Here is a 26,062-nt window from a genome sequence, read left to right as displayed (position 1 = left end):
TACGAATGAATATCTTGGAATAAGAATAAGATAGAGACCGAATAAAAGAAAATAGAACTTCATTAATACTTGAGGTACAGCAGAGCTCCACACCTTTAATCTATGGTGTGCAGAAACTCCACCGTTGAAAATACATAAGTGAAAGGTTCAGGCATGGCCGAATGGCCAGCCCCCTAAAACGTGATCAATGATCTCCTAAGATGAAGAATAAAACAAAACTGAGACCAAAGATGTCTAATACAATAGATAAATGTCCTATATATACTAGACTAGCTACTAGGGTTTACATGAGTAAGTAATTGATGCATAAATTCACTTCCGGGGCCCACTTGGTGTGTGCTTGGGCTGAGCTTGATCAATCCACGAGCTAAGGCATTTCTTGGCGTTGAACTTTGAGTTATGACGTGTTTTGGGCGTTCAACTCCGGATCATGACGTTTTTCTGGCGTTTAACTCCAGACAGCAGCATGAACTTGGCGTTTAACGCCAAGTTACGTCGTCAATCTTCGAATAAAGTATGGACTATTATATATTGCTGGAAAGACCTGGATGTCTACTTTCCAACGCCGTTGAGAGCGCGCCATTTGGAGTTCTGTAGCTCCAGAAAATCCATTTCGAGTGCAGGGAGGTCAGAATCCAACAGCATCAGCAGTCCTTTTGTCAGCCTTTTTCAGAGTTTTGCTCAAATCCCTCAATTTCAGTCAGAATTTACCTGAAATCACAGAAAAACTCACAAACTCATAGTAAAGTCCAGAAATGTGAATTTAACATAAAAACTAATGAAAACATCCCTAAAAGTAGCTTAAACTTACTAAAAACTATGTAAAAACTATGCCAAAAAGCGTATAAATTATCCGCTCATCAACTACAAATCTCTGTTTTGTGCCAAATCTATTTAGAAATGAAATTGGATCCGTGATGTCCATGCCGTTTGAAGAACGGGTGAAAAACGATTTAAAATGAGGAAGTTATGTCCGTCGGAAGATTGGGGTTTAAATCTGTGAATTCTGCAGCTTTTAACTTAGAAAATTTTTAGCAGAATGACCCCTTGCGTGTGGACGCACTTGGCGCGTACGCGCCGTTCTTCCAGAAAACGCCATCCACGCGTGCGCGTGATGTGCGCGGGCGCGCCGATTGTGCTGCACCCAATGCCCAACCATTTTCCAGAGAGTTGTGCGAAAACTGTGCCAGCTTTGTGCCTGGGGCACGAGAGTACCCACGCGTACGCGTGACTGACGCGTGCGCGTCGCTTGGGTATTTGTCAATCCACGCGTTAGCGTGCATGACGCATACGCGTCGATGAGTTTTTGAGGCCATCCACGCATGCGCGTGGAGTGCGCGTACACGTGGCCCTGTTTTCATCCCAAAGTTGATTTTTGAGTTTTAAAAGCCAAATCTCATACTTCTAAGCCTCCGATCTCACCACTTATGTCTTAAATCATTATGATATGTCTAGCTATGAGAAGAAGGGCTAGTGAATGTGGTAACTTGCGAGTGAAGCAAGGGAAAAATGAATGATCAATGAGGATCAAGCATGATTATGTGAGATGCGGAGGATGGTGGTGGAAGTGCTTGTTATGCCATAGGCCGAAAGGCTGTAATTGTTAATGAAACGGCTGGTTATGGATTTAACCGTGAGCCGGGTGGCTAGTTATGGATTTAACCGTGAGCTAGATGGCTGGATTATTGCCGTGTTACGGCGGAGCCATGATTATGGCTATGTATAAATGCATATATATGCTGTTGAATGAATTGTGAATGTTGCACTTCCATTATCGGAGATGAGAGTTTCCCTGGGAGAAAGCAGTGGCTAGCCACCACGTGCTCTAGGTTGAGACTCGAAGCTCTGTTAACCCTATGTCGTCAGGGTGGCCGGGCACTGTGAAATTCCCGGACGAGCTCACCCCCAAAAATATTCACCAGTGATGGTGATGGATAAATATTCACCAGTGAGGGTGATGGATATGGATCATGATTATGATCAAGTTTATATTGAGTATGACTCAAGTTGGGGAGACACGACAGAGGGACAGTCCAATGGTTAACTGCCAGGACTTGTTGGGTTGGCTCTATAACCGACAGGTGATATCATCAGCCACTAGGGACAGGCATTCATCATATGCATACTATGTGAATTGTTTGAGATTGCCTACTTGACTGCATATTATTTGCTAATTGTCTAAATGCCTTAATTGTTCCTATTTGTATATTTCTTGTTTGATATAACTGTGTTTGCTACATTATACTCCTGCTGGTGGTTGGGAGGTCTGAAGGAATTGGAAAGGGAAGTATTAGTTAGACTGAAGGATCTTTAGTTAGATGCCCTTTATGGTTTAACTTGTTTATAAGCTTTAATTTTATCTGGAGGAAGTTCTAGGATTGCCTTCGGCTTTCCTCTATTATTATGTATTATATATGTGGAAGCTGTTACCATGCTGGGGACCATTGGTTCTCACCCATGCATATTTTGTGGTTTTCAGATGCAGGACGTGAGGTTTCCCGTTGAGGCATGCTGGAGACTTCTAGATTTGCGAAGATCCTTTGTTCTCGGGGCCATGTTTTGGTTTATATGTTTTGCTTAGATACTTTTATCTCCATTAAATAATATAAACTGTGATGACTCCTCTTATGGGAGATTTTGGAGAATAGGTTTTATGTTTTTGTGTCCCTTTTGGGTTTCCTTTGGGGTTTTCCTTATTTTATCATATGTATATATTGCTAAGCTCGGACCGGTTATCTTCGCAGCCGGATCTTGAGTCTTGATATTCCTGTTTTTGACACTCCTTTGTATATATATAATCTCGCGTTGGTTTATCCTTGTTCGCTACGTTATCGATCGGAGTGTTGCGCTTTCGAGTTGCGATTTTTGTTACCCCTTTTTCTACAAAGGCTCCTAGTTATAATCAATCATTCATACTACTATATGTACTAAATTTTTATTTTAGAGGTCGTAATACCTTGCCATCTCTGAATTATGACTTAAGCATAAGACTCTATATGGTAGGGTGTTACATTCTTTGAGTCCTTCTTTCAAAAATCTTTCAAAAACAATTTTTCTTTGTTTAAATCTTGTTTCAATTTTTAAGTTTAGTGTTTTCTTGTTATTTTTCTTTGTGTTTTTCAAAAATTTACTTTTGGTTTTCTAAAAATTTTAAGTTTGGTGTCATTTTTTATGTTCTTATGTTCTTGAGTCTTTAAATTTTATTCTTTGTGTTCTTGTTAGTATTCAAAGTGTTCTTAAGTCTCGTATGTGTCTTGATTTTAAAATTTTTAAGTTTGGTATCCCTTGGTGTTTCCCTCCAAAATTTTTGAAAAACAAGGGTGCTAGATCTAAAAATTTTAAGTCTTGTATCTTTTTTGTGTTTTTCTCTTTCATCATAAATTCAAAAAGTAAAAAAATATATTTTCTAACTAATTTTCAACCATAATTTTCGAATTTTTTTAAATAAAATTCAGATTTTTCAATTTTAAAATTTTATCTTATCATATCTTAGTTGTCAAGTTTTCAAAAAATCAAAATTTTCAAAAATAAAAATTATATCTTTTTAAAAAATCTTATCTTTTTCAAATCTTATCTTATCTTTTTCAAGATTCAAATTTTTTAAAATCATATCTTTTTCAAAATCAATTTTCGAATCTTATCTTTTTTGTTTCTTATTTATCTTTTCTAACTTCTCATTTTTAAAACATATATTTTTCAAAACTTTTTAAAATCTTATCTTATCTTTTTCTAATTTTAAATTTCAATTTCAAATCTTTTCTTATCTTATCTTTTTTTTAATTATTTTTTTCTTTTTTTCTTAATTAATATCTTATCTTTTCTCTCATCTTTTTCAAAATCTCCTAACTAACTTTTCCCTCTCAAATTTTTGAAAATATCTCTCCCTCTTCTCTCTCTTATTTTCCAAAACTTCTTAACTAACCCATCTCTTCCTTAATTTTTGAAAATATCTTTCTTCTTCTCTCTCTTCTTTTTTTAAAACTACCTAACTAACTCTTCTCTCTCTTAATTTTCAAAAACTTCTTCTTCCCTTCCCTCCTCTATTTTTTAAAACTCAACAATTAAAATTCAAATATTTTTAAATTAATAAATTTAATTCTAAAAAATAAATAATAAACAAAATAAAAATAAAAATATTTTAATTCTTATTTACTTTTTTATTTCTATTTATACCTCTTCTTTTCTCATCTCTATTCATTCAACTCTAATTCTTTCAACTCTTGGTCTACCTCAACTTATTTATCTTCTTTCTTTTCTTCTTCACATCTCACTTGAAGCTTCTTGCCAATTGGCACAAAAAGCTTTCTTGTGATTTCCTTTCTTTATTTACTCTTATGTACTATATCCAAGGTATTTATTTCTTTTGTTTCTTCTTCTTTCTCCTATTCTGACTCTAAGGAGGAGCTTCTTGTCTATTGAAAGTCTCTTTCTTTTCCTTTTTTTTTAGCTTCTTGTTTATGACTAGGAATAGGGATAAAGAACCCCTCTTGACTCCTAATCCTGAACCTGAAAAGACTCTGAGGAGGCATTTACAACAAACTAAAGCACAACACTCTGGAAGAGACCTTCCAGAACGTTTTGAACAAGAACTGGAGGATATGGCCGAACCACAAGAGGAGCCTAGAAAGGTCCTTGGTGACTTCACCATGCCTACCTCTGACTTTTATGGCAGAAGCATTGTTGTACCTGCCATTTGAGCTAACAATTTTGAGTTTAAGCCTCAGTTAGTCTCTCTTCTGCAGTAGAATCGCAAATTCCATAGACTTCCACTGGAAGATCCACATCAGTTCTTGGCAGAATTCTTACAGATCTGTGATACTGTAAAGACTAATAGAGTTAACCCTAAAGTCTACAAGCTTATGCTCTTTTCCTTTGCTTTAAGAGATAGAGCTAAGTTTTGGTTGGATGCCCAACCTAGAGAGAGTCTTGACTCTTGGGAAAAGCTAGTTAATTCTTTTCTTGCTAAATTCTTTCCCCTTCAAAGGATGAGCAAGATTAGAGTGGAAGTTTATACCTTCAGACAAAGAGAAGGTGAATCCCTCTATAAAGCTTGAAAAAGATACAAGTAACTGATCAGGAGATGTCCTCCTAACATGCTCTCAGAGTGGTCCATCATAGGCGTGTTCTATGATGGTTTGTCAGGGATGTCCAAGATTTCATTGGACAGCTCTGCAGGTGGATCTCTCCACTTGAAGAAAACACTTGCATAAGCAAGAGAGCTCATTGAGATGGTTACAAACAACCAATTCGTGTACACCTCTGAGAGGAATCCTGTAAACCATGGAATCCCTCAAAAGAAAGGAGTTCATGAAGTTAAGACTCTGAATGCCATCCTAGCTCAGAATAAGATCTTGACCCAACAGGTCAACATGATCTCTCAACATCTCACGGGGATGCAAACTGCAGCTGGAAGTAATCAGGAAGCTTCTCTTGAAGAAGAAGCTTATGATCCTGATCAACCCACCATGGAGGAGGTGAATTACATGGGAGAGCCCTATAGAAACACTTACAGCCCTTCATGGAGGAATCATCCTAACCTCTCATGGAATGATCAACAGAAACCTCAGCAAAGTTTCAATCAAGGTGGTAGGAACCAGAATAGGTTCAACAACAGACCATCATTCCCATTTTCTCAAGGAAATATGGAGACCTCTAAGTAGAGCCTTTCTGACTTAGCCACTCTAGTCTCCAGCCTCACTAAGACCACACATAGTTTCATTAATAAAACAAGGTCCTCGATTAGAAAATTAGAGGTACAAGTTGGTCAACTTAGCAAGAGGATCCCTGAGATCCCTCCTGACACTCTTCCCAATAATACTAAGATTAATCCTAGAGAAGAGTGCAACACCAAAACCACGGAGGTTGAGGCCGAATTAGAGGAGAATGGCAAGGCATTGAACGCCAGCCCAAACACACCCTCTGAGTGCCTAAATCCCACTCAAGAACCCTCTAACCCAGAACCAAAGGAAATCTGGTGCACAAAAATTATAATCACACTTTGTAATTCCGCACAACTAACCAACAAGTGCACTGGGTCATCCAAGTAATACCTTACGTGAGTAAGGGTCGATCCTACGGAGATCGCCGGCTTGAAGCAAGCTATGGTTATCTTATTATTCTTAGTCAGGATATCAATAGGGTTCTTAGTTTTAATTGTGAAAAATAAAAGAACATTAAATAATTACTTGTTATGCAGTAATGGAGAATGGGTTGGAGTTTTGGAGATGCTTTGTCTTCTGAATTTCTGCTTTCCTACTGTCTTCTTCTTCACGCACACAGGTCTCCTTCCAAGGCAAGCTGTATGTTGGTGGATCACCATTGTTAGTGGCTACCAGCCGTCCTCTCAGGAAAAAGGGTCCATGTACATGGCTAATCATCTGTTGGTTCTCACTTGTGTTGGAATAGGATCCAGTGATCCTTTTACATCTATCACCACGCCCAGCATTCATGAGTTTGAAGCTCGTCACAGTCATCCCTTCCCAGATCCTACTCGGAATACCACAGACAAGTTTTAGACTTTCCAGATCTCAGGAATGCTGCCAATTGATTCTAGCTTATACCACGAAGACTCTGATCTCACAGATTCGAATGCTCTGTTGTCAGGAGAGGCAGTCAAACTCGTGAGCCAGGAACCCAAGAGACATACATTCAATCTAAGGTAGAACGGAAGTGGTTGTCAGGCACGCACTCATAAGTTGAGAATGGTGATGAGTGTCACAGATCATCACATTCATCATGTTCGAGTGTGAATGAATATCTTAGAATAGAAACAAGCGTGATTGAATAGAAAATAGAAATAATTGCATTAATTCATTAAGACGCTGCAGAGCTCCTCACCCCTAACCATGGGGTTTAGAGACTCATGCCATCAAAGGTACAATTTCAGATGTAAAAATGTCATGAGATCCAAAATAAATCTCTAAAAGTAATTTTTATACTCAACTAGTAACCTAGGTTTACAGAAAATGAGTAAACTAAGATAGATAGCGCAGAAATCCACTTCTGGGGCCCACTTGGTGTGTGTTAGGACTGGGCATTGAAGCTTTCGCGTGGATAGGATATTCTTGAAGTTAAACGCCAATTTGTAACCTGATTTTGGCGTTTAACTCTGGTTTGTAACTTGTTTCTGGCGTTCAACGCCAGAATAGGGCAAAAAGCTGGCGTTGAATGCCAGTTTGCGTCGTCTAAACTTGAGTAAAGTATGGACTATTATATATTGCTGCAAAGCCCTAGATGTCTACTTCCAACACAATTGAGAGCGCGCCATTTGGACCCCTGTAGCTCCAAAAATTCTATTTTGAGTGCAGGGAGGTCAGAATCCAACAGCATCTGCAGTCCTTTTTCAGCCTCTAAATCAGATTTTTGCTCAGGTCCCTCAATTTCAGCCAGAAAATACATGAAATCACAGAAAAACACACAAACTCATAGTAAAGTCCAGAAATGTGATTTTTGCATAAAAACTAATAAAAATGTACTAAAAAGTAGCTAGATCCTACTAAAAACTAAGTGAAAACACCTCCAAAAAATGTATAAAATATTCGCTCATCAAAATCAAAAAGACCATTGAGGTTCCTTTGAATGCACTTCTGCAGTGCATAAGTTCTGATGACTACTCATCCTCAAGTGAGGATGAAGACACTAGGGAAGAGCAAGTTACTCATTTCCTAGGAGCTCTAATGAAGCTAAATGCCACACTATTTGGTACAAAGCCTCTAAAGGAAGAACCTCCAATGTTCACCAAAGAACTCCATGCTTTGGTTCAGCAAGAGCTACCTCAAAAGCTTCCAAACCCCAGACGCTTTCTGATTCCTTGCACCATAGGCACTATGACCTTTGATAAGACTCTGTGTGACCTAGGTTCAAGCATCAACCTCATGCCACTCTCTGTAATAGAGAAGTTAGGAATCCTTGAGGTACAAGCTACACACATCTCTTTAGAGATGGCAAACAAGACCATGAAGAAGCCCTATGGCTTAGTGGAGGATATCTTGGTTAAAGTTGTAAACCACTATATCCCTGCAAACTTTATTGTCCTGCACAATAGAAAGGACAGTCATCCTTGGAAGACCTTTCCTAGCCACAGCCAATGCTATCATTGATGTAGCTAAGGGAGAACTGACCCTAAAGTTAGGGAAGGATCACATCTTATTCAAGATGTCTCATCCTAGCTCTCCCTCTAAAAGAGAGATAAATGTATAACACCTAGTGTGCCAACCCTCTCTTTCTGTGCAAAGCTCTATAGAGCCCCTAGACATCGATTTTAAGTTTGGTGTTGGGCAGCCCTCAACAAGCTCTAAACACAGAGGTACTAAAAAGAAAGTACCTAAAGGCTGGAAGGACAAGAAGATCCTATGGCACTGCCATGGATCACAGTATGGAGGACATTTTGGAAGTGAGCGAACAGCCACAAGAGTCCTCCAATGTGGCTTCTACTGGCCTACGCTCTATAAAGACTCCCGAGTGTTTGTACTTAATTGTGACAGTTGCCAAAGATCTGGCAATCTACCTTACAGTTATGCCATGCATCAACAAGGGATCTTGGAGATTGAGCTGTTTGATGTATGGGGCATTGACTTCATGGGACCTTTCCCACCATCATACTCAAACACTTATATTCTGGTGGCAGTGGATTATGTATCCAAATGGGTGGAGGCTATTGCAACACCCACCAATGACACTAAAATAGTGCTAAAATTCCTCCAGAAACACATCTTCAGCAGATTTGGTATCCCTAGAGTATTAATCAGTGATGGGGGCACTCATTTTTGCAATAAACAGCTTTACTCTGCTCTGGTTCGTTATGGAGTTAGCCACAGGGTAGCTACTCCATATCACCCACAAACTAATGGGCAAGCTGAAGTCTCAAATAGAGAACTCAAAAGAATCCTGGAACGGACTGTAATTAACCGTAGAAGGGATTGGGCAAGAAGCTTGGATGATGCTCTGTGGGCATACAGAACAGCATTCAAGACCCCTATAGGGACCTCCCCATACCAGCTTGTGTATGGAAAGGCATGTCACTTGCCAGTGGAACTGGAACACAAGGCCTATTGGGCAACCAGATTCCTAAACCTTGATGCCAAGTTAGCTGGAGAAAAACGATTGCTCCAGTTAAATGAGCTAGAGGAATTCAGACTCAATGCTTTCGAGAATGCAAAGATTTACAAAGAGAAAGCGAAAAGATGGCATGATAAGAAATTGTCATCCAGAGTCTTTGAGCTGGGGCAGAAAGTTCTGCTATTTAATTCTAGGCTCAAATTATTCCCTGGGAAATTAAAATCCCGGTGGAGAGGTCCATATGTCATTACAAACGTATCACCATATGGATACATAGAGCTTCAGGATAATGACTCTAACAAAAAGTTTATTGTTAATGGACAAAGAGTTAAACATTATCTTGAAGGAAATTTCGAGCAAGAATGCTCAAAACTGAGACTTAATTAAAGCTCAGTAATAGTCCAGCTAATGACATTAAAGAAGCGCTTGCTGGGAGGCAACCCAGCCAATCACAAAATTTAATTTTATTTGTTTCTGTTGATTTTTACAGGTATAGGTCAAAATATCTTCAAGGTAAAAAAGCAATTGATTGGATTCACAGAGTTAAAGGGGAATTTGGAAGTTCACTGGCGAAAAAAGGCCAGTAAGAAACATTTTGGGCGTTGAACGCCCAAAAGAAGCACCCACTGGGCGTTCAACGCCAGTAAGGGTAGCCATCTGGGCGTTAAACGCCAGAAAATAGCATCTTCTGGGCGTTAAACACCAGAAAGAAGCACCTTCTGGGCGTTTAACGCCAGATTGACAGATCCTGGGCGTTCAGAAAAACGCCCAGTGACAAAGGACTTCCTGGCGTTCAACGCCAGAAAGATGCATCAGCTGGGCGTTGAACGCCCAGGAGAAGCAACATTTGGGCGTTAAACGCCCAAAACATGCAGCGTTTGGGCGTTTAACGCCAGGATGGTGGGGAGGAGGTAAAATTCATTTTTCTTTACAAATTTTCTAAATTTTTATGTTTCAATTCACAATTTCTTGCATCAACATGTTTCAAAATGTCATCCTTCAAATCAAATTAGTTTTCTAAGAACCCTAATTTCTAAAATCCCTTTTTCAAAAATTTAAAATATATCTTAATCCATAAAGACAAATTATTTTTCAATCCAATCCAACTCTTTTAAAGTTTGTTTTCAAAACTCAATTATCTTTTTAAAATCTTTTTCAAAATTAAAAATTCAAATCTATCTTTTTAATTATTATTCATATCTTTCTGTTTTTAAACTATATCTTTTTCTTATCATATCTATCTTTTATAAATCATATCTTCTATCTTATCTTTTTCTTATTTTCGAAAATTTCCCACCCCCCCTCCCTATATATTGAATTCGGCGCCCCTCTCATCCTCACCATGCCACACTTGCTCTCCTCCTATCCCTCTTCTTTCTTCTCTTTTGCTTGAGGACAAGCAAAACTCTAAGTTTGGTGTGTTTATCCGTGATCACAAAAACATACTCATTAAGATCATGGCTCCTAAAGGAAAACAACCCACCCCAAGAGGCAAGAAAGAGAATACTCCGAAGCCACTTTGGAATCAAGGGAAGTTCTTAACTAAAGAACATTCAGACCATTACTACAAAATAATGAGTCACAGATCAGTGATCCCGGAAGTCAAATTTGATCTGAAAGAAGATGAATATCCGGAGATCCAAGAGCAAATTCGAAACAGGAACTGGGAAATTCTGGCCAATCCTGAAACGAAAGTGGGAAGGAACATGGTTCAGGAGTTCTATGCTAATCTATGGCAGACAGACAGGCAAAGAATAATTGGAGCTGCTCTCTATGATCATCGGACCTTAGTCAGAGGAAAGATTGTTCATACCCATCCTGACAAGATCAGGGAGATATTTAAGCTTCCTCAACTGAAAGATGACCCAGACTCCTTTAATAGGAGAATGATGAGGGTAAATAAAGGTCTAGACAAGATTCTAGAGGATATATGCATCCCTGAAGTCAGGTGGACCACCAGCACCACTGGCACCCCAATTCAACTCAAAAGAGAAGATCTAAAACCAGTAGCCAGAGGCTGGCTGGATTTCATTGGGCGTTCTATATTGCCCACCAGCAACCGTTCTGAAGTTACCATTAAAAGAGCAGTAATGATTCACTACATCATGTTGGCCTATCCAAGCTTAATTTCTATGCTCTGCAAAGATGCCGGAGTGAAGATGGGAATAACAGAGTATATCCCAGTTGAGAGGCCAATCACTGGAATATCAATGGTCAGACAACAGCAACAAGATGATTCAGCCAAGAGGAGAGCACAGGAAGCCCTCCCAGAACTGCCTCAATTCGAATATTGGGGACATCTTGAGGCTTCTATTTCCAAATTGCAAGAAGCTATGGACCAAATAAAGGAAGAACAGAACAATCAAAGTAGCATGCTTTGCAAACTGCTTAAGGAACAGGAAGAGCAAGGGCGTGATCTAAGGGAGCTGAAGCGCCAAAAATTAATCCTTGAAACACACCCCACAGATTAGAGGAACATCTACTCCTCAAAACAACAGGTTGTTGAGTTCCAATTTTTCTGCTTTAACTTAGTGATAGTGTTATTATAGAAATTTACCTTAGGAGATATATAGTAGTAGTAATTAGTATATCTATTTTGATTTTATTTCCAATTAAGCTATAATTTATTTTTCTCATCATCATCAGGCATGAATAAAGTAGTAGATTTTTTTTGAATAAAGAAGTAATCTATATTTTTCGAGTTCTTAATAATAAAAATTATAATTAATTACATGTGGTGGTAATACTTTTTGTTTTCTGAATGAATGCTTGAACAGTGCACAATTTTTATCTTGAATTTTATGAATATTGGCTCCTGAAAGAATGAGGAACACGAAAAATATTATTGATGATCTGAAAAATCATGAAATTGATTCTTGAAGCAAGAAAAAGCAGTCAAAAAAAAAGAGAAGGAGCAGTAGAAAAAGCCAATAGCCCTTAAAACCAAAAGGCAAGGGTAAAAAGGATCCAAGGCTTTGAGCATCAATGGATAGGAGGGACTAAGAAAATAGTTCCAGGCCTAAGCGGCTAAACCAAGCTGTCCCTAACCATGTGCTTGTGGCATGCAGGTTCAAGTTACAAACTTGAGACTGAGTGGTTAAAGTCGTGATCCAAGGCAAATAGAGTGTGCTCAAGAGCTCTGGACACCTCTGACTGGGGACTCTAGCAAAGCTGAGTCACAATCTGAAAGGGTTCACCTAGTCATGTGTCTGTGGCATTTATGTATCTGGTGGTAATACTGGAAAACAAAGTGCTTAGGGCCACGACCAAGAATCATAAAATAACTGTGTTCAAGAATCAACATACTACACTAGGAGAATCAATAATACTATCTGAATTCTGAGTTCCTATGGATGCCAATCATTCTGAATTTCAAAGGATAAAGGGAGATGCCAAAACTGTTCAGAAACAAAAAGCTACAAGCCCCGCTCATCTGAATAAAAATCTGAGCTCCATTTAAAACTCTTGGATATTATTACTTCTTAAATTCTTTCATCCTATTTTATTTATCTAGTTGCTTGGGGACAAGCAACAGTTTAAGTTTGGTGTTGTGATGAGCGGATATTTTATACGCTTTTTGGGGGTAATTTCATGTAGATTTTAGCATATTTTAATTAGTTTTTAGTTAAATATTATTAGTTTTTAGGCAAAAATCATATTTCTGGACTTTACTATGAGTGTGTGTATTTTTCTGTGATTTCAGGTATTTTCTGGCTGAAATTGAGGGAGCTGAGCAAAAATCTGACTTAGGCTGAAAAATGACTGCTGATGTTGTTGGATCCTGACCTCCCTACACTCGAAATGGATTTTCTGGAGCTACAGGAGTCCAATTGGCGCGCTCTTAACGGCGTTGGAAAGTAGACATCCAGAGCTTTTCAGAAATATATAATAGTCCATACTTTGCGTGAAGATAGATGACGTAACTTGGCATTGAACGCCAAGTACATGCTGCTGTCTGGAGTTAAACGCCAGAAACACGTCATGATCCGGAGTTGAACGCCCAAAACACGTCATAACTTGGAGTTCAACTCCAAGAAAAGCCTCTACTCGTGGATAGCTTTAGTCTCAGCCCCAGCACACACCAAGTGGGCCCCAGAAGTGGATTTCTACACCAATTATCTTAGTTTACTCATATTCTGTAAACCTAGGTTACTAGTTTATTATTTAAACAACTTTTAGAGAATTATTTTGTACCTCATGACATTTTCATATCTGAATTACATACTTTTTGACGGCATGAGTCTCTAAACTCCATTGTTGGGGGTGAGGAGCTCTGCAGCGTCTCGATGAATTAATACAATTCCTTTATTTTCCATTCAAACACGCTTGTTCTTATCTAAGATGTTCATTCGCGCTTAATTATGGAGAAGGTGATGATCCGTGACACTCATCACCTTCCTCAATCCATGAACGTGTGCCTGACAACCACCTCCGTTCTACATTAGATTGAATGAGTATCTCTTAGATTCCTTAATCAGAATCTTCGTGGTATAAGCCAGATTGATGGCGGCATTCATGAGAATCCGGAAAGTCTAAACCTTGTCTGTGTTATTCCGAGTAGGATTCTAGGATTGAATGACTGTGACGAGCTTCAAACTCCTGAAGGCTGGGCGTTAGTGACAGACGCAAAAGAATCAATGGATTCTATTCCAACCTGATTGAGAACCGACAGATGATTAGCCGTGCTGTGACAGAGCATAGGAACGTTTTCACTGAGAGGATGGGAAGTAGCCATTGACAACGGTGACACCCTACATAGAGCTTGCCATGGAAGGGACCTTGCGTGTGGAAAAGGATTTTAAGGAAGAGTTGAAGTTCAGAGGACAAAGCATCTCCAAAACTCCAACATATTTCTCATTACTGCACAACAAGTAACGCTATTATTCTCTTTTATTCTTCCAATCTAATAATTCCAACTGATAACTTTAATTAATATCCTGACTAAGAATAATAATATAAACATAGCTTGCTTCAAACCAATAATCTCTGTGGGATCGACCCTTACTCACGTAAGGTATTACTTGGACGACCCAGTGCACTTGCTGGTTAGTTGTGCAGATCATAAATTCGTGCACCACTCTTTGATCTGTGTTTGATTAATTCTAAGATGTATATTCGTACTTCATCATGGTGAATAGGATAATCTAACCAATTAGCTCTATTCATCACGTTAGAACGAACGTGCCTGACAAACACCCGCGTCTACTTGGGTCAGAATGCGTCTTTCACCGGACAAGGACGACCAACAGCTTTAATATACATCTCTCAGACGACTAATCCACGACTTCGTTAGGGACTTCTCGAGACATCAGTTCAGCCAATTTTTTGGGAGATTAAGGTCTCTGTGGTAGAGACAAGAACCCAAAGATACACCATTCTCTGATCCGGAAGATCCGACCTTGTCTGTGGCGTTTTGAGTAGAATCATAAAGGATAACGGACTGCACGCGCCTCACCCTCAACTAGAGATGGATCCACACTAAACCTGGGGTTTAGATCCGGAGGAGTATTGGCAGCTGCTCAAACCAGTGTCAATCTCATACAGCCTGCCATTGAAGAGATCACTCACAAGCAAAGAGAGTGTAACGACCCAATTTTCAATATGTCTAGATCATACCGGAAACTGAGCGCTACCAATTTGTCTTCCTAATTATTATCTATTATTTATCATATGAGCCTGATTCATTGTTAAAAACGTAGTCAATTTGCGAGGTATTTTTTTGAAAATGTTTGGGTTAATAGACAGAATCATTCTTAATCAATTCACAACTCATAACAGATAAAACAGTTATAAACAACCACACATAAATACATCACAAGCAGTTAACAACATTCAGTGATCTAGCCTTTATTTAAATATAGACTTTTAGTTAGAACACCTCTTGATATAGCTAGATAATAACTATATACATGTATATACATACAACATCCCAGGCCCTGACCTGTTCAAGAAGTCCTTAAGCTGGCACCCAGGCTAGACTAGACTATATACTCACCTCGTCCCTCTAAACTACTAAGCGAGGGAAAGTACGTTCTAAGTCTTCAAAACTCAAGTCAGGTGGAACGTCATCAAAAGGTAGAACATCATCTGCTACTCCTCTGCACGATCAGACATTGCCATATGACGTCTCTCTGGTACCTAATCAAATAGCCACACAACAGGAGTCTCGTACATAGGATTTAGGTTAAAGTTCACGTACAAATGGAGTGTAGACATTGGCTGGTCTCACATTATATACATATAAACAGAGAACAAGATTTACCCTAGACTCAGAAGACTATCTAGAGCGGAATCCTCTTTATAGAACCATCATCAACGAACTATGGTAAGGTACTCTTACTTCCATCTAAAGGGGGAAGGGAGAGAGAATGGGTAAGAACTAGGGAGTTCTTAGTAGGGACATGGTTATTGGTTAAGTTCATTAATTCTGTGTTTTCTCACAGTCGAATAGCAGAATACATTGAAGTAGTAAAGAGAAGATACAGATAAATAGAAAAAAGAGAGAAAACAGAAAGCAGAACACAAACAAAAGAATACAAGAAAATAAAACACAAATACAAAGAATAAAATACAAACAAAGAAAGCATACGTTCATATAACAAACATAACAGAAGAAATGCACAACCAAGTATGATGCATGTCTAGCCCTAGTGTAGTTAATGAGCTCATTTGTCTGTTACATACCTACTCCTGACAATACCCAGAGTCCTTTGACCAGGTAAGGCTTCCCTATTGGCAATGCTCTTCGCAAGAGTCCTTTGACTTGCAGGGCGGCACAACAACCCACTGCAAGAGTCCTTTGACTTGCATGGCGGAGCTAGTTAACTTATATCTGCCCAACACATTCACTGAAAGAGTCCTTTGACTTACAGGAGTGCACACACACACACACTCACTGTAAAAATCCTTTGACTTACAGGAGTGTATGCTAATTGTGTTTTCTCGATACCTTTGTAAGAGTCCTCTGACTCACAAAATAGCGTTATAGCTAAGCATCCCAGGTAAGAGCTCTCAGTGGTCGTACCACCATCTATCTGACTGCCTCTCTGCAGCATATTCTTATATAATCATTCTGATTGTCATCATTCATTATCATTCTCATTATTCATCATCACTTTCACATTCTTATGCAGTACCTCTTTCTTTCTCTGTTCAATCATGCTATACAAACTCTACAGCTTTTACTTTTACAACATCTTAACTCAAACCATTTCTCTGTATCAGATTACTCTTTTCTCTGTATCCCTTTATTCTGCTCTGGTTACTCCTTTCTCTGTATCTCTATACTTTTTTCTGATTACTCTTTCCTCTGTATCTATATACTCTTTTTCTTTTTATTTCTTTACTTTACTCTGATTACTCTGTTCTTTGTGTTTCTTTACTCTGCTCTGATTTCTCTGCTTAACGTATGTATTTAAAGCTTATGTAAATTTTGGAATGAATAGTTAGCCTGTCTCAAGTATAGGTTCATTAAGTCTATACTGAAATTGTTTAACTTTTCATATAATACCTAACCCTAGTCGCAACTAAAGGACTAACTATGTTGTCCTAGTTCGTTCACTAATCTTTGTCCGTTTTTCTGTCATTAAAACTTGACAGACTTTTTCTTTGATTTTTATCTCTTCTTTAACTTTTTATCTTTCCTTTGTCTTTATCTCACTAATGTATTTTTACCACTCCCTAAGTGTTTTATGAAGGTGATTATGAGATTCTGAACTTATAGTTGTATTTCTAAAGCTTTTACCAAAAATTCTCTTTTCTGCATTATTTTAATATTTTTATTAAAATATTATTTTTATTTAAATATTATTATTTAATATTTTATCATTAAAATTTTGAAAATTACCCGACTTTAAGTTTTAACCTTTAAAATTTACTTTTTACCACCCTAACTTTTAAAATTTCTACTTTAACCACTCTAACTTTTAGAAATTACCAAATAACCCCAAACACAAAAAATTTTACTTCCTTTCCATTTTCAAGATCTAAGACCTGTTCTTCCATGTTCTTCATCACACTCAAAGTGTTCTTCGTGTTCTTCATAAATTATTCAGATTCTTTCTCTGTTTTTACCCATTTTTCAGTGTTTTCTGCAACCGATTTTTACCATAATTCAAAAGAAATTTCCAGCCACTAAAATCCCATCTTTTTTACATTGTTTTAACACAAATTGAACCCCAATTTAGGGCCTAGGGTTTCGTTTTTTTAGTAGCCATGAAGAACATAAGTACAAAGTTGAATATCATCAAATTTCATCAAATTTTTACCAAAATTTCAAAAAGAATCACTCAAATAAATAATCAATTTGAAGCATAACAAAACCATATCATAATTACACAATTCAAACACAATTAATCAGGATTAATTTCGTTAAACCCTACCTGGTTTTGCTGCTCTTAATTCGGTTAGACTTTCAGGTGGTCCTTAAGCACTTTTTTCTCCTAAATCACATCAAGAACAACTTTAAATCAAAAAATCCTCAACTGACCGAATCTCACTCAGCACGTTAGGAAAGGATTTATCACCTTAGAGTTGTTGGAAATTAACGTTTCTTGACTCTCAAGTCAAGTTAAGCATGATTCCTAAGGAAGAACATCAAGAAAACACATGTTTAAGCATGTTTCTTTGAAACCAAAGCAAAAGGGAGATGGTGCAGCCAACTCACCTTGATTCCAGCCTTGATAAGTCATATGATCATGTAGAGAAAGAAGAGAGGATCATTTTGGTCGGATTAAAATTTTGATTTGAGTTTTAGTTCAGCAGAAATCAAGCTTTGAAGATTTGGAACTAAGAACTTTTCTCTCTTTTTATCTCTTGGAAATATTGGCCACAAAGTGAAAATGAACCAGCCTTGGGGATTTTAGGGGTGTAGGGTGACTTGTGATTGGTTGGTGGTGCACGAATTTGTGATTCGCACAACTAACCAGCAAGTGCACTGGGTCGTCCAAGTAATACCTTACGTGAGTAAGGGTCGATCCCACGGAGATTATTGGCTTGAAGCAATCAATACTTATTTTATTTGTCTTAGTCAGGATGCTAAGGGAGTTATTTGGATTTATTTGTAAAAAGCCAAACTACAAACTACTTAAACTTGTAAGTTAAAATAATAGAGAATAACAGCGTTACTTGTTGTGCAGTAATGGGAAATATGTTGGAGTTTTGGAGATGCTTTGTCCTTTGACTTCAACTCTTCCTTGAAATCCTCTTCTCACATGCAGATTCCTTCCATGGCAAGCTCTATGTAGGGTGTCACCGTTGTCAGTGGCTACTTCCCATCCTCTCAGTGAAAACGTTCCTATGCTCTGTCACAGCACGGCTAATCATCTGTCGGTTCTCAATCAGGTTGGAATAGAATCCATTGATTCTTTTGCGTCTGTCACTAACGCCCAGCCCTCAGAAGTTTGAAGCACGTCACAGTCATTCAATCCCAGAATCCTACTCGGAATACCACAGACAAGGTTTAGACTTTCCGGATTCTCATGAATGCCGCCATCAATCCGGCTTATACCACGAAGATTCTGTTGGGGAATCTAAGAGATATTCATTCAGTCTGATGTAGAACGGAGGTGGTTGTCAGGCACATGTTCATGGGTTGAGGAAGGTGATGAGTGTCACGGATCATCACCTTCTTCACAATTAAGCGCGAATAAACATCTTAGATAAGAACAAGCGTGTTTGAATGGAAAACAAAGGAATTGTATTAAATCATCGAGACGCTGCAGAGCTCCTCACCCCCAACAATGGAGTTTAGAGACTCATGCCGTCACAAAGTATGTAATTCAGATCTAAAAATGTCATGAGGTACAAGATAAGTCTGTAAAAGTTGTTTAAATAGTAAACTAGCAACCTAGGTTTACAGAAAATGAATAAACTAAGATAATTGGTGCAGAAATCCACTTCTGGGGCCCACTTGGTGTGTGCTGGGGCTGAGACTAAAGCTTTCCACGTGTAAAGACCTTTCTTGGCGTCAAACTCCAGATTATGACGTGTTTTGGGCGTTCAACTCCGGATCATGACGTTTTTCTGGCGTTTAACTCCAGACAGCAGCATGAACTTGGCGTTTAACGCCAAGTTACGTCGTCTATCCTTGCGCAAAGTATGGACTATTATATATTGCTGGAAAGCCCTGGATGTCTACTTTCCAACGCCGTTGAGAGCGCGCCAATTGGACTTCTGTAGCTCCAGAAAATCTATTTCGAGTGCAGGGAGGTCAGGATCCAACAGCATCAGCAGTCCTTTTTCAGCCTAAGTCAGATTTTTGCTCAGCTCCCTCAATTTCAGTCAGAAAATACCTGAAATCACAGAAAAACACACAAACTCATAGTAAAGTCCAGAAATATGATTTTTGCCTAAAAACTAATAATATTTAACTAAAAACTAATTAAAACATGCTAAAATCTACATGAAATTACCCCCAAAAAGCGTATGAAATATCCGCTCATCACAACACCAAACTTAAACTGTTGCTTGTCCTCAAGCAACTAGATGAATAAAATAGGTTCTAACAGAAATTAAGAAGTAATAAATATTTTAGAGTTTTAAATGAAGCTCAAGTTCTTATTAGATGAGCGGGGCTTGTAGCTTTTTGTTTCTGAACAGTTTTGGCATCCCCCTGTATCTTTAAATTTTCAAAATAATTGGCATCCTTAGGAACTCAGAATTCAGATAGTATTATTGACTCTCCTAGTGTAGTATGTTGATTCTTGAACACAGTTGTTTTATGAGTCTTGGCTGTGGCCCTAAGCACTTTGTTTTCCAGTATTACCACCAGATACATAAATGCCACAGACACATAACTGGGTGAATCTTTTCAGATTGTGACTTAGCTTTGCTAAAGTCCCCAGTTAGTGGTGTCCAGAGCTCTTAAGCACACTCTTTTGCTTTGGATCACGACTTTAACCACTCAGTCTCAAGCTTGTAACTTGGACCTGCATGCCACAAGCATATGGTTAGGGACAGCTTGGTTTAGCCGCTTAGGCCTGGATTTTATTTCCTTGGGCCCTCCTATCCATTGATGCTCAAAGCCTTGGATCCCTTTTTTACTCTTGGCTAGTGCTCATGGCTTTTTTTTTTTTTTTTGAACTGCTTTTTCTTGCTTCAAGAATCAATTTCATGATTTTTCATATCATCAATAATATTTTTCGTGTTCCTCATCCTTTCAGGAGCCAATATTCATCAAATTCAAAGTACAATTTATGCACTGTTCAAACATTCATTCAGAGAACAAAAAGTATTGCCACCACATATTATAGTCTTTATTACTAAGAACTCATAAATATAGATTACTTCTTTATTCTAAAAAAAATTCTACTACTTTATTCATGCCTGATGATGATGAGAAAAATAAATTATAGCTTTAATTGGAAATAAAATCAAAATAGACAAACTAAATATCTCCTAAGGTAAAATCCTATAATAATACTATCACAGAGTTAAAGCTGGAATTAGAACTTAACAACCTGTATTTTGGGAAGTGGATGTTCCTCTAGTCTGTGGGGTGCCTTCAAGAATAAATTTCTGACGCTTCAGCTCCCTTAAGTTCACATCCTTGCTCTTCCTGTTCTCTTAGGTGCCATGATCTTAATGAGTTTTAGCTCAGTGATCATGGCAAATCACACCAAACTTAGAGGTTTGTTTGTCCTCAAGCAAAAGAAAGGAAAGGAGAGGAGTAGAAGGAAAGGCATTTTCACATAAAGATAAGATGAGTTGAAAAAGATAAGATATGAGAAGAAATTAAAAATATTTGAAAAAGAATTGGATTGGAAAAAGATTTTATGAATTAAGATACATTTGATATTTTTGAAAGAGGGATTTTAGAAATTAGGGTTCTTAGAAAACCAATTTGATTTTGAAAGATGACATTTTGAAACATGTTTATGCAAGAAATCATGAATTGAACTTAAAAATTTAGAAAATTTGTAAAGAAAAACGAATTTTTACCTCCTCCCACCATCCTGGCGTTAAACGCCCACATGATGCATGTGTTGGGCGTTTAACGCCCAATAGTTGCTTCTCCTGGGCGTTCAACGCCCATTTGCTGCATCTTTCTGGCGTTGAACGCCAGGAAGTCCTTTGTTACTGGGCGTTTTTCTAAACGCCCAGGATGCTGCCAAACTGGCATTAAACGCCCAGAAGGTGCTTCTTTCTGGCGTTTAACGCCCAGAAGGCTACCCTTACTGGCGTTGAACGCCCAGTGGGTGCTTCTTTTGGGCGTTCAACGCCCAAAATGTTTCTTACTGGCTTTTTCACGCCAGTAAGCTTCCAATTTCCTTTATAACTCTGTGAATCCAACCAATTGCTATTTTACCTTGGAGATACTTGGACTTAAACCTGTAAAAATCAATTAAATACGAATAAAATTAAATTTTGTGATTGGCTGGGTTGCCTCCCAGCAAGCGCTTCTTTAATGTCATTAGCTGGACTATTACTGAGTTTTAATCAAGTCTCAGTTTTGAGCATTCTTGCTCAAAATTGCCTTCAAGATAATGTTTGACTCTTTGTCCATTAACAATGAACTTTTTGTTAGAGTCATTATCCTGAAGCTCTATGTATCCATATGGTGATACGTTTGTAATGACATATGGTCCTCTCCACCGGGATTTTAATTTTCCGGGGAATAATTTGAGCCTTGAATTAAATAGCAGAACTTTCTGTCCCGGCTCAAAGACTCTGGATGACAATTTCTTATCATGCCATCTTTTTGCTTTCTCTTTGTAAATTTTTGCATTTTCGAAAGCATTGAGTCTAAACTCCTCTAGCTCATTTAACTAGAGCAATCGTTTTTCTCCAGCTAATTTGGCATCAAGGTTTAGGAATTTGGTTGCCCAGTAGGCCTTATGTTCCAGTTCCACTGGCAAGTGACATGCCTTTCCATACACAAGTTGGTATGGAGAGGTCCCTATGGGGGTCTTGAATGCTGTTCTGTATGCCCACAGAGCATCATCCAAGCTTCTTGCCCAATCCTTTCTACGGTTAATTACAGTCCGTTCCAGGATTCTTTTGAGCTCTCTATTTGAGACTTCAGCTTGCCCATTAGTTTGTGGATGATATGGAGTAGCCACCCTGTGGTTGATTCCATAACGTACCAGAGCAGCATAAAGCTGTTTATTGCAGAAATGAGTGCCCCCATCACTAATTAACACTCTAGGGATACCAAATCTGCTGAAGATGTGTTTCTGGAGGAATTTTAACACTGTTTTAGTGTCATTAGTGGGTGTTGCAATAGCCTCCACCCATTTGGATACATAATCCACTGCCACCAGAATATAAGTGTTTGAGTATGATAGTGGGAAAGGTCCCATGAAGTCAATGCCCCATACATCAAACAACTCAATCTCCAAGATTCCTTGTTGAGGCATGGCATAACTGTGAGGTAGGTTGCCTGATCTTTGGCAACTGTCACAATTAAGCACAAATGCTCGGGAATCTTTATAGAGAGTAGGCCAGTAGAAGCCACTTTGGAGGACTCTTGTGGCTGTTCGCTCACTTCCAAAATGTCCTCCATACTGTGATCCATGGCAATGCCAAAGGATCTTCTGTGCTTCCTCTTTAGGCACACATCTACGGATTACTCCGTCTGCACATCTCTTGAAGAGATATGGTTCATCCCAAAGATAGTACTTTGCATCTGTGATTAAATTCTTTGATTGCACCCTACTGTACTCTTTGGGTATGAATCTCACTGCCTTGTAGTTTGCAATGTCTGCAAACCATGGCACTTCCTGGATGGCAAACAGTTGCTCATCTGGAAAGGTTTCGGAGATTTCAGTGAGAGGGAGGGACGCCCCTTCTACTGGTTCTATTCGGGACAGGTGATCTGCTACTTGATTTTCTGTCCCTTTTCTGTCTCTTATTTCTATATCAAACTCTTGCAGAAGCAACACCCATCTTATAAGTCTGGGTTTTGAATCCTGCTTTGTGAGTAGATATTTAAGAGCAGCATGATCAGTGTACACAATCACTTTTGATCCTACTAAATAGGATCTGAATTTGTCAATGGCGTAAACCACTGCAAGTAGCTCTTTTTCTGTGGTTGTGTAATTCTTCTGTGCATCATTTAGAACACGGCTGGCATAGTAAATGACGTGCAGAAGCTTGTCATGCCTTTGTCCCAACACTGCACCAATGGCATGGTCACTGGCATCACACATCAATTCAAATGGTAATGTCCAGTCTGGTGCAGAGATGATTGGTGCTGTGACCAATTTAGCTTTCAGGGTCTCAAATGCCTGCAGACACTCTTCATCAAAGATAAATGGCGTGTCAGCAGCTAGCAGGTTGCTCAGAGGTTTGGCAATTTTTGAAAAATCCTTTATAAACCTCCTATAGAATCCTGCATGCCCCAGAAAGCTTCTGATTGCCTTAACATTGGCAGGTGGTGGTAATTTTTCAATTACTTCTACCTTAGCTTGATCCACCTCTATTCCCTTGTTCGAAATTTTGTGCCCAAGGACAATTCCTTCAGTCACCATAAAGTGACATTTTTCCCAGTTTAAAACCAGGTTAGTCTCTTGGCATCTTTTCAGAACAAGTGCTAAATGGTTAAGGCAGGAGCTAAATGAGTCTCCAAATACTGAAAAGTCGTCCATGAAGACTTCCAGGAATTTTTCCCCCATATCAGAGAAAATGGAGAGCATGCACCTCTGAAAAGTTGCAGGTGCATTGCACAGGCCAAATGGCATCCTTCTGTATGCAAATACTCCAGATGGGCATGTGAATGCCGTTTTCTCCTGATCCTGGGGATCTACTGCAATCTGATTATAACCTGAATATCCATCCAGGAAGCAGTAGTATTCATGACCTGCTAGTCTTTCTAGCATCTGGTCTATGAATGGTAAAGGAAAATGATCCTTTCTGGTGGCTGTATTGAGCCTTCTGTAATCAATACACATGCGCCACCCAGTAACTGTTCTTGTAGGAACCAGTTCATTTTTTTCATTATGAACCACTGTCATGCCACCTTTCTTAGGGACGACTTGGACAGGGCTCACCCAGGGGCTGTCAGAAATAGGATAAATGATCCCAGCCTCTAGTAACTTAGTGACCTCTTTCTGCACTACTTCCTTCATGGCTGGGTTCAGCCGCCTTTGTGGTTGAACCACTGGTTTGGCGTCACCCTCCAGTAAGATTTTGTGCATGCATCTAGCTGGGCTAATGCCCTTAAGATCACTGATGGACCACCCAAGAGCTGTCTTGTGTGTCCTTAGCACTTGAATTAGTGCTTCCTCTTCCTATGGCTCTAAGGTAGAGCTTATGATTACAGGAAAGGTATCACCTTCTCCCAGAAATGCATATTTTAGGGAAGGTGGTAATGGTTTGAGCTCGGGTTTAGGAGGTTTCTCCTCTTCCTGAGGGATTTTCAGAGGTTCCATTATTTTCTCTGACTCCTCCAGATCAGGCTGGACGTCTTTAAAGATGTCCTCTAGCTCTGATTCAGGACTCTCAGCCATATTGACCTCTTTTACCAGAGAGTCAATAATATCAACACTCATGCAGTCATTTGGGGTGTCTGGATGTTGCATTGCTTTGACAACATTCAACTTGAACTCCTCCTCATTGACTTTCAAGGTTACTTCCCCTTTTTGGACATCAATGAGGGTTCGTCCAGTTGCCAGGAAAGGTCTTCCTAGAATGAGAGTTGCACTCTTGTGCTCCTCCATTTCCAGCACCACAAAGTCAGTAGGAAAGGCGAATGGCCCAACCTTGACAATCATGTCTTCAATCACGCCTGATGGGTATTTAATGGAGCCATCAGCAAGTTGAAGACATATCCTGGTTGGTTTAATTTCTTCAGTTAAACCAAGCTTTCTGATAGTAGATGCAGGTATTAAGTTGATACTTGCCCCAAGATCACATAAAGCTTGCTTGGTACAATTACCCTCTAATGTGCATGGTATCATAAAGCTCCCAGGATCTTTAAGCTTCTCAGGTAAGCTTTTCAGAATGACTGCACTGCATTCTTCAGTGAGGTAGACTTTTTCAGTTTCCCTCCAATCCTTCTTATGACTTAAGATTTCTTTCATGAACTTAGCATAAGAAGGTATTTGCTCAAGTGCTTCTGCAAACGGAATCTTTATTTCAAGAGTCCTGAGATAGTCTGCAAAGCGGGCAAATTGCTTATCCTGTTCTGCTTGGCGGAGTTTTTGAGGATAAGGCATTTTGGCTTTGTATTCCTCAACCTCAGTTGCTGCAGGTTTATTACCTACAGAAGTGGGTTGGGAAGCCTTCTTAGAAAGGTTGTTATCAGCACTTGTATGTGACTGATTCCCCACTGGCATTTGAATGCCAGTGGTGGGAGCTGGAGTGGCATTAGACGCCACTTCCTTGTTTGTTACTGGCGTTTGAACGCCAGAACCATGCTCCCTTTGGGCGTTTAACGCCGGATTCATGCTTGTTTCTGGCGTTGAACGCCAGGAATGAGCATGGTCTGGGCGTTCAGCGCCAGCTTTGTTCCTCTCTGGGCTCTGATTGTCCTCAGAGGGATTTTGAGTATCCTCTTGTTCATTTCTTGGTTTCCTGCTACTTTGAAGTGAGGTATTTAATGTTTTCCCACTTCTTAATTGAACTGCTTGGCATTCTTCTGTTATTTGTTTTGACAGTTGCTTTTCTGTCTGCTTTAATTGTACTTCCATGTTCTTGTTAGCCATTCTTGTTTCCTGTAATATTTCCTTGAATTCGGCTAGCTGCTGGGTTAGAAAATCTAATTGCTGATTGAATTCATTAGCCTGATCCACTGGACTGAGTTCTGCAGTTACTGTTTTAGCTTCTTCTTTCATAGAGGATTCACTGCTTAGGTACAGATGCTGATTTCTGGCAACTGTATCAATAAGCTCCTGAGCTTCTTCAATTATTTTTCTCATGTGTATAGATCCACCAGCTGAGTGGTCTAGAGAAATCTGAGCTTTTTCTGTAAGCCCATAGTAGAAGATGTCTAATTGCACCCATTCTGAAAACATTTCAGAGGGGCATTTTCTTAGCATCTCTCTGTATCTCTCCCAAGCATCAT

General features: G+C 39.0%; 1 protein-coding gene across 1 annotated transcript in view; it reads left to right on the top strand.

Moving 5' to 3' along the window:
• LOC130960176 (disease resistance protein RPV1-like) overlaps positions 1-2,937 on the top strand; it is a 57,600-nt gene extending 54,663 nt beyond the window's left edge. Inside the window, exon 10 of the mRNA XM_057885496.1 lies at positions 2,480-2,937. Coding sequence (XP_057741479.1) covers positions 2,480-2,505 — 26 coding nt within the window. The 3' untranslated portion in view covers positions 2,506-2,937. The remainder of the gene's footprint in view (positions 1-2,479) is intronic.
• The last annotated feature ends 23,125 nt before the right edge of the window (positions 2,938-26,062 follow it).

This window comes from Arachis stenosperma, chromosome 2 (assembly GCF_014773155.1).
Source record: "Arachis stenosperma cultivar V10309 chromosome 2, arast.V10309.gnm1.PFL2, whole genome shotgun sequence".
Classification (NCBI taxonomy): domain Eukaryota; kingdom Viridiplantae; phylum Streptophyta; class Magnoliopsida; order Fabales; family Fabaceae; genus Arachis; species Arachis stenosperma.
Note: the sequence above shows the minus strand (reverse complement) of the source record. Positions and strands in the feature narration are given on the sequence as shown.